Source organism: Pantherophis guttatus, chromosome 7 (assembly GCF_059756535.1).
Source record: "Pantherophis guttatus breed Tessera chromosome 7, ASM5975653v1, whole genome shotgun sequence".
Lineage (NCBI taxonomy): Eukaryota > Metazoa > Chordata > Lepidosauria > Squamata > Colubridae > Pantherophis > Pantherophis guttatus.
In genome coordinates this window covers 46,733,195-46,742,998 of record NC_142069.1, presented here as the reverse complement: position 1 = coordinate 46,742,998, position 9,804 = coordinate 46,733,195, and the positions used below count along the sequence as shown (strand labels likewise).

At 38.7% G+C, this 9,804-nt stretch overlaps 1 protein-coding gene across 1 annotated transcript in view; it reads right to left on the bottom strand.

The window, feature by feature from the left end:
- Positions 1-1,087: 1,087 nt before the first annotated feature.
- The window catches only part of TSPAN8 (tetraspanin 8), a 34,924-nt gene continuing 26,207 nt past the window's right edge, over positions 1,088-9,804 (bottom strand). The window contains exons 8-9 of the mRNA XM_034403127.3: positions 4,477-4,560; positions 1,088-1,372 (exon numbers count right to left, since the gene is read on the bottom strand). Coding sequence (XP_034259018.2) covers positions 1,319-1,372; positions 4,477-4,560 — 138 coding nt within the window. The 3' untranslated portion in view covers positions 1,088-1,318. The remainder of the gene's footprint in view (positions 1,373-4,476; positions 4,561-9,804) is intronic.

Sequence of the window (9,804 nt, the reverse complement as noted above, 5' to 3'; positions counted from 1 at the left end):
CCTTATGCCAAAGGAAAGCTTTTTTGGGTGGCAGACCTGCAATCTCCTTCCCGATTCCAAACATGGGGTGTGCAGAGGCAAAAAAAGTGCATCGCGTTTCAAGCGGCGGATCTGGCCAGGAGGAAAGAGAAGGTGAGTCTGCTGAGAAGGAGGATGACGGCACGCGGCTCTGCAATGTGCAATGGGAAGAAAAGCACTTTCAGGCAGCAGCACTGCAAACCCCTCCCCGAATCCAAAATGGTTCCCAGTTCCCCGCTGCACATTGCAGGGGAACTAGCCACCTACCGCCTGAAATGCAGCTCTGAGAATTGCATTGGGGAATCCAGGCAGCGGTGGCTGGCAAGGAGGAACGTTTCACTTTAGGGGCTCCAGTTCTGCTTACTTGGCTCCTGGGCACGGAGAGGGCTTAGGCGGCGGCTCCTCACACTGCTGAGGAGTGAAATCATTGCGACCATTGTGTGCCCTAAGCTGCCTACTGGGCAGCCAGAGGGGTGACCAGCTGCAAATCGTGGTGCCCGCCTTGTTCCCTGAAGCTGCCGGGCAAATTCCCCCCCCCAGACTGTCCCAAAGAGGTTTGTTCCTCAGGCTGTGCTCTGTCCCTCCCCCCAGAACATGCGAGGGGTCTCTTTGGGGGAAAGCAAGTAGTCCCTGCAGATCGCAGGAGCACCCTGATAAGTTTTCTGGAAAAGAATTTATCAGTAATCGACGCCCTCTTTCCCAGCCGAGTCTCTGAAGCACCTCTTGCTTGCAGGAGGAGGAGGAGGGCGGCATAAAGCACCACCACCTTAAATGCTGGTACGCAGAGGTAGAATTCTTGTTTTCTTGTTTTCCTCCCCCAAAATTAAGGTGTGTCTTATACACCGGTGCGTCTTATACTCCGAAAAATATGGTAGATAATCTAAGTCCATTGGACTGATTGGACAAACTATTAGATCAATTTGTTCAAAGGTTTTATTTCACAGCATTTCAGCATTGTTAAGGGGGAAACATTCCATGAGTCTCTGCATGCACAGTTGGGAAGCAAGAATTTTTTTGGGGGGGGTATATGGGTGTGGACATATATAAAACAAATAACTTTTAGTTGAAATTGGTTAAGTAAGCATCAACTTTAATTCAGAAAACAGATGAGTAGAAAACAATATATTTGGTCAGCACAATATAGAGCGGTGTTGTTGTTTTTTTAGTAGTCAAATAGGTTACAAATTACCCAAACCCCAAATACAAATTGTATGTGGTGCTTCAAAAAAAATCCAACTACAGATCCAATTCCTCAATCTACAAAGTTTTCTCATTTGGCTGAGAAACCATTTCCTTGGTTTCATTTTTTCTGGATCTGACAGTAAAGGGTCATTGAAAACACCATGCCAACAATCTGAAAAAGAAAGAAAGATGTTTAAGATGCATTGTTTGGCAACTTCAGTAACAGTTCAGTACACAGCAAGAACATTTTGTTTGCAAAATTCTTGGATTTTGCATGTACTAATGGATCTGCTATGTTAAAGATTGCATCCAACACCATTTAGAGATACGACTTTCAGATAGTGGGATTTTAATGAAACCCATGTATATTGCAGCATAGGAAACCTCAATTTATTCTGAAAGATGGATTGTTTTAACGGGTGAAGACAACTTGTGAGATTCTTACTTGTGCTTTATTTTGCAATATTTGTGGGAAAGAGATCAGATTTCTTGAAAGCTGAAAAGATTTTTCATACTGCTTCCTGTCAACATTAGAATTCTTAGAAACCTTACTCATAAAGATATGAATTACTTGCATTTCTATAACAAATTATAGCAAAACAACTATCTTGCATAATTGAATAACTAATGTATTGTTGCATAAATGTTCATGGAATTATGTTCACTACTTCAAATCCACAGAGTATATTACCATGGGAGGAATATTATAAAAAGGGTTTTTAAAAATGGTTTGTGTTGAAGGTGCCACAATATTTGAATTTTGAATTCTTGTGCAACTGTTATTACAAATGTGGGAATTTGCTGTTCTAGATAACTGGTCACTTCAATTTAACAAAATGTTTATAACAAATTAAAGTAGAAATTGGAGCACATTCATATATGTGTTGCTTTAAGTAAAATTGAAACTGACTATCAAATGGAATTTTTCACTGGAGTTTTAAAATTGATTATTTTTCTAGCTCTTCATGAACACTTGGAAGCTACCACGTGTTTATGAAGAGCTAAAAAACTCAGAACTCTGACTACATTTTTGTAATCAATAGTTGAAACAAACACTAAACAACACTACATAAAAAGAGGCAGTCATTAAGGCAAGTCTGCTTCACTGTTCCACAAATAAAGGTATTTGGAATTCACTCTAAAAGAACTAGTTATAGAACAGTATGGCTGGTGTACATTAGCTGTAGGAGAAGTAAATCCTTCCATCAGCCTTTGATGCCTTCTCTAACTACTACACTTGAAAACAATTCTCATTTTGAGACAGAAAATATGATATCTCTATTGAATAGCAGAGATTAAAACAAAAACGCAAACCAAAGAGGAAAAGAACAAATAGCCTTCCTCAATATAAATTTTTGCCTCACCCAATGAAGACTTTACCCTTACAAAAGAGCGCGCTATAGTAATAAATTGCCAAACATTTACAATGGGAAGCTCAGAGATCCAAGCAACTGTTATCTGTTAACAGTTAACTGCTAACTGTTAACTATTAACTGTTAAACGAGCTGTATGTTTTACATCTTTTTCTGTAAATTAAGATATCAGAGACTAAGAATCTATCTGGAAAAGTAAATGAAGTTAAGTTTCCTTTTCCACTTTTTAAAAAATCCTTTATGTTTGTTTGAACTTCACTCCTTGTTCTTATTGAACCCACCTCATTTTTGTAATTCCAAGTTCAAATTCTTATTATTGAACAAACTGGATTAACATCCAACTCCTGGGCCTTATCCAAAACCCACCACAGCATTAATCAAATCAGAAAAAAGCAGGTTCTCATATTTGAATTAAAATGTTTTCTCACAAGAATCCCATGATTACAGAGGTCACATTAAAATTTAAAGTCTTATTTTTACTGCACTTTAATTGTGTTAGCATTATCATTATTCTTTCTTGTTTTTTGTAAAACAAGGTTTTTACAAAACAAGCTAGAAACGGCGAGACAATGACTTTTGTTCCAACCTCAGGTACCAAGCTAGCTGTGTCAGTCATTTTCTCGTTAAGTCTACAAAGGAAATAATGGTAAATCACTTCTGAAATATTATCAGAAAAATTTAGGAATTTTTCCAGGCAATCTCCAGGATGCAAGATTGACTCAATTGCTCCATCCCTCCTCCCCAAAAAACCCTGACCAACAATTAAGTTTCTTAAAAAACCTCATAATTTGGATAGAAAAATCAATGACTGATTTAAAATTCATGTATATTAACCTGAGACAAAGATTCAATACAGAAACAATAATCCAGTGATATGGTGGTAGTGGTAGCAGCACTATTATTAGTTCTACAAATGGTGTAGTTTAATCCAGTCCAAGACAGGTTTTCTCTCAATTCATGGATGATTGTCTCCTACCTGTCTTTAGAGGAGGCTGTTAATTTTATATTGCCTGAATCACTGTTTTGGGGTCTTACAAAAATATTGTATCAATTGTTTTAAGAATATTAAAGAGGAATCTAAAAAACAAACAAAAACGTCCTGTGATTTTGATGCTATTCCTCTGTTGATGCAGCCTAGGACTGCTTTGGCTTTTTTGACAGCTGCAGCACAGTACTGACTCATACTTAAGCAGTGATCCACCAGGACACCCAGATCCGTCTTGTTTATTTGATTCCTCATTGATCCACTCTGCTTGTTTTTGAATAGAGGGGAAACGTTTAGGGATATCTCCCTTTAAGTCTTTGACCATTTTTAAATTATTTTACTTAGTGGTTCACCCCACTGTTTACCTTATATGTTATTTGCAATCTCTGTATCAGCTCTGTTTACACAACAGGAAGTCTATCAGAATACACAGCTTCTTTTTTTTGTTTCTTCTATTTATTGAACTACACAATTCAGGAGGCTGACTTATAGAGTCCAGTGAGATCTCACTCATGGCTTCTATTGAGCAGGACTTTGTTCAGTTCTGAACTATTTTTCATATAATTCACAGTCAGGATTTTCCTATTTACCTGGATAAGAAGTAGGAATATGCAACAGAAAGGACTCCATTTATTCAGTGGGACCAATCTTTTATGTTCTAATTTCTAATGACTCCACCACCACCACCCAAAAAAAATTGGCGGGACTTTTGAATTCAGAACATGGAAGGTGGCAACCTAGCAGCAGCCCTTTCCTGAATATGCAGAAATATTCTTCATCAAGTCACTATCAATACTGTTGAGGTATGCTTATCATTTAACAAGACTTGATGAACCACAACCATACAATTTGGTGTACTACAATGAAATGATAGCTTGCAATATCATAACATATTGAAATAAGATTTTATTAGTATACCTCAATAAATGCCAGTCCAAATGCTATCCCCATAACTATAACCATATTTTTCTTGAACATTTCTATAATTGCAGTTGCACAAGTCTGAAAGAAAGGCAAAGACAAAAATGGTATAAATTACTCATGCATCAGCTATTTTAACCTATTAGCCATGTTACAAATTTAGAATAATTTTGCTGGTATCAAATTAATTATTTTAATTAATTTGCTGGTATTTTGCTGGCAAAGGAGAAATGAGTAACGTATCTTCATTTCTTTAAACTTCCAAGATCTGCTGTGAGATTTTTATAATTCTAATGAAAAAGTGGATAATAAATTGAATAAATAAATAAGATCTGAATTGTTTTTTATAAGTATTACAATAGAAACATTTAAGAAACAAAACAGTTTTGATAATTGGTTTCATCCAGGTTTAGAAAGTCAATCAGATGAAACAACTCTTTAAAAAACCAAGCACTAAGGCTAGTGAATGCCTGAACCACTTGGGATTTTCTACAAATTCCATATTTTATGTGGAAGAAATGTGAAAAATACATAAAAACAAATTGGCCTATAGAATTTGATGGGAACTGCCAATTGTGGTAACCATTAAGTATATGAATATTAGTCTAACTTGTCTCTCAATTATTTTCAATGTGATTATTTTCACAAGCCTTCATCAATCCATCATGCATTGTTTTAGAAGCTTTATCAATACATTGTTAGATAGTAAATTGTGCATCATTATATAAAGGAAGACTTTGGTGTATTTGTACTTATTCTGGAATATAAAAGAGCAACATGCATGACCAAAAATTTGAGAGAAATGCTTTGGATATTACACAAGAGAGAACACAACCTCTGTCTGCTATTTATTAAAATAGTTCAACTTTCACCAAGTTTGGTGTAAACCTGAAAAAAAGACATGTCAGTATTAAAGAATTGACTTACTAAAGTATTCATTCATGTGTTTATTTATATGACTGCGTATTCATCAACTGACTCTGATATATAACATTAGAAACATTTTTTTAAAAGCATCTGCTGTTTAAAAAGCTACAAGCTTATATTAGTTTTGGAATTAGTAACTCACATAACACATAACAGGCTCTACAAATGATTTGCATAATATCTTGGCTTGAAGGAAGGATCCTAAAAAATAAATATTTACCCATTTTGGCATAATACAGCACTATTTAAAACCACTGAGCTAGAAACCATGAGATTATGAGTTCTAGTTCTGCCTTAGGGATGAAAACATCTGGATGACCTTAGGCCAATCACTTTCTCTCAGCACAAGGAAGGAAGCAATAGCAAAACTGTGAAAGGGATGGATCTGGCCCAATAACTCACAAGACAACGTAGTTTCTTCTAGAAACTCTTTTATTGTAGGCCTAAGCTGATCCTAGGCCCATTCATGTAATAGCAACTGACCTGTTGTCCTTCTCTTACAGGTACACATCTGGAACTGCTGGATGGCCTCGTGGGGAGACCTCTTATACTCAGGGGGAGGAGTTAGAGGTAAGGTGGGATTGTGGGAGTGATGGGGTGTGTGGTTACGTTACCCCTTGCAGGACTGTGAGGGGTTGGAGTATGAACAAGTTAGACATTTAACTTGACAAAAACCCCTTTAAATGTCTAACTGATGGCATTTACATGGTATTTATATATATATATACGTTAGCATACACAGAGTTACATGATTTACAGATAAACACATAATTTTGACATGAGGTATGCGTGTTGTTTGTGAGGTAAAGGTTTGGTGAGTATATCTGCTATTTGCTCTTCGGTGTCGCAGTGTATGGTCTTAATGAACCCGATCTCTGAGAACTGCCTGACATGTTTATATTTAATATCGATGTGACTTGATCGTTGGCCAACGGCATCGGCTTTTGATATTTCAATGGCTGCTTTATTGTCCTCGTGAATGGTTATTGGGTATGATGGTTCGGTCCAAACATCGCTGAGTAAGTCATCGAACCATATTAGGTTATTTGCAGCTTTAGATAAGCAAACGAACTCTGCCTCGGTGGTGGAGGTGGCTACTAGTTTTTGTTTCCCAGTGTACCAATGTATTGGGCTGTTGTTGAGGAAAAGTACGTATCCGGAGGTGTTTTTCCTACTTTTGATATCCCCCGCCCAATCGGCGTCCGCATAACAAGATAGGTTTGGTTTTGTGGACAAGTCTGGTTCAAGGCATAATTGGGCGTCAGTACTGTATTTTAAATATCTGAGCAACCTTTTTATGGCATCCCAATGGAAAGTTGTGGGTTTGCTCACATGTCTGGATAGCAAGTTGACAGCTAGAGCAATGTCTGGTCTTGTCCAATTAGCTATGTACAGTAGTGACCCTATGGTAGATCTATATAGTTTGTTGTCAGCGAAGGGTTCAGCTTCATTGTACATATTTTTTTAGAAAATCTGGCTGCATGCGGGTTTCACTGGGTTTTGCCTCTGACATATTACATTTTGATAAAAGTTCTGAGATTTTCTCCTTTTGTGAGAGCCTGAACCCTCTATCAGTTTTGGTCACTTGAACCCCTAGGTATTTGTCTATTTTTCCTAGTGATTTTAATGAGAAATGATTCCTTAACTCGGTGGCAAACTTGTCACATTTGGTTTTTTGCTTCCCTATGTATAAGATGTCATCCACGTAGACAAGGATGCCTTCAAATGGCTCTTTTTCTCTCTTTATGAAGAAGCATTTATCAGCTGAAGTGGCGGTGAAGCCCATAGAGTTGAGAGCCTTGGCCAGACAATCGTACCATCTTTTGCCTGACTGTTTGAGTCCATATAAACTTTTATTCAGAAGCCATGTGTTGTCTTTTCCTTTGTCATATCCTGGTGCGGCCATGACATAGATCTCTTTGTCCAATTCTGCATGAAGGTATGCAGTTTGTACATCGAATTGAAACACCTCTAATCCTAGGATGGTGGCTATCACTAGGGCGCTCTTGACGCTCTCAGCCCTGACTGTGGGTGAGTAGGTGTCTGTGTAATCCTCTGGATACCTTTGGGCGAAGCCTTGTGCTACTAGTCTTGCTTTGTACAGCTTTTCGTTGTTTTCTAGTGTTTTGATTTTGTATACCCACTTGGTCCCAATGGGTTTTTTGTTCTCTGGTGCTCGGGCTGGCGAGTACACTTGCAGATCTCTTAGGCTCTTTTTCCTTTTCCATAGCATGTTCACACTTTTCTTTCTCTTCTTGTGGAAGGTTGAGTATCTCTTCGTAGGAATTGGGCGTGGCATTATTTGTTCGTATAGACATGACATAGTCCCCAAGTCTCTTTGGTAGTCTGTTTCTGTTTTCTCTGACTGGTCTACTAGGTGGTGTGTCTGTTTCATGCATGCACTTAGCCTCTTTGTCAGTGAAACTGTCTAAGTTCAAGGTGGGGTGTCCTTCCTTCCATTCTTCGGCCTTTATTTCGTGGTTTTTAGGCTTGTGTGCTTTGTTTTCCTTTGCCTTTTCAGTGATCAATTCCTCATCCTTTTGTTTACGTGAATGGGTATCTCCACTTGGGAAAATTTCATTGGAGTGTAGCCTTGACCAGTTGGAGTGCTCATGAAAGTCCGCGGATCTAGACACAATAAATCTGTTATTAGAATCTACGAACCTAAACCTTTTGTTCCAGGTTCATACCCCATGAACCTTAATCTTTTGGATATCTTTTCTCCCTTCCTTCTTAATTGTCTGGGGATATGAACGTCTGCCGGGGCACCAAATACATGCAGGTGGGCTAAGTTAGGTTTCCTCTTATGCATCATCTCATATGGGGTCTTATTAATTGAACTAGACCATAATCTGTTCAGTGTATAGTTTGAGTAATGTAATGCTTCTGACCAGAATGATTGGCCCATCCCTGCATCTTCTAGGACACACCTCATCATTGTTTGGAGCATACCATTTTTCTATTCTATGACTCCATTTTGAAAAGGGGAAAATGGGGAAGAAGTGTAGTGTATTATGCCCTGTTCTCTTAACCACCTCGCAAAGTCTCTGGCCATGAACTCTGAGCCTCAGTCAGTCATTATTTGTTTGATTTTGATGTCATGTTGTAACTCCACCCTTTTGTAGAATTCTTTGAATTTTTGAAATGCTTCATTTTTATGTCTGAGTGAATATACATAACCATACCTACTATAATTGTCCACAATGGTTAGGAAAAACCTCTTCCTATACCTAATGGATGGCTTCAATGGCCCTACCAGGTCCATGTGTACCAATTGGAAGGTAGAGTCAGTAGTCCGCACTGATTTCTTTGGTCTTGCTTTGACCTTAATTTTTGAGCACTTGCAAACGGAGCACTCTAAGTAATTCTCACAGTCCTTTACTTTTAAACCCTCGGTACATTCCAACATTCTCTTAACAACTGGGAAACTGATGTGCCGTAGTCTCCTATGAAGAAGATGGGCACAATTATCATGGATAGGTTTTCCCATAGATACCACATTTTTGTCTGGTGACTTACAATTAGTTGCCCTCTGGTGTACCCCTTCTGTTTCTGTGTTTCCTTTTCTATCACTAGCAGTGCTTGTGTTTACACTTCCTTCGTTACTCTCGATAGGTGTGAAGTAGAGTAGACCATCATGTATGGTTACCTCCCCAACCTTTTTCCCTTGACTGGATATGTAAGCTCTGCCTTCTTTGAACATTACTTTGCTGTCTGTGTCCTGTATAAGTCTTATGGTGGCTAGTACATTATATGGTATTTCTGGCACATATAACACCCCCTCTATCTCTCCTATTCCTGGGATATGTACGCTTCCCTTCCCTATTACCTTGGCACTGCTCTGGTTACATGTGGTGTGGTTTGTGGCTCCTGAGTCTAAGAGCCACATGTTCTCGCTTATTTTTTGTCTGGATTTTGGTTTCCCATATCTGAAACCGTACTTGGATCCTGGGTTACCGTCCCTGGAATTGTCCCTATGCTCATTGTTTCACCTGGGGTTGGGAGACCACCCACGCCCTCGTTCCCTGAAGGGTCTGCAGTCTGGTGATTGTCTCCCCCTGCAATCATTGTATCCCCTGTCCCTATTGCTTCTGGGGCAATCCCTTTTTAAATGATTCCTAGAACCACAAGAAAAGCATTCTGGAGTACCCTTTGCCCTATCCTGGAATTCAACCCTCCTGGCAGGTCTAGGATCTCTCCTGGATAGATGGCGGTCCCTCCTTAGGTTATCTTCTGCAATTAAGCAATTGGTGAGTGTGTCTAAAGATAAATGTTCTATACTAAGGCTATCTAGTTGTGTCACAAAATTGTCCCAGCTAGAATTCAATGAGTTTATAACTATGCTCATCATGCTCTCTTCGGTTATTGCTTCCCCCCTCTGCAGCAATTCAGCCCTGG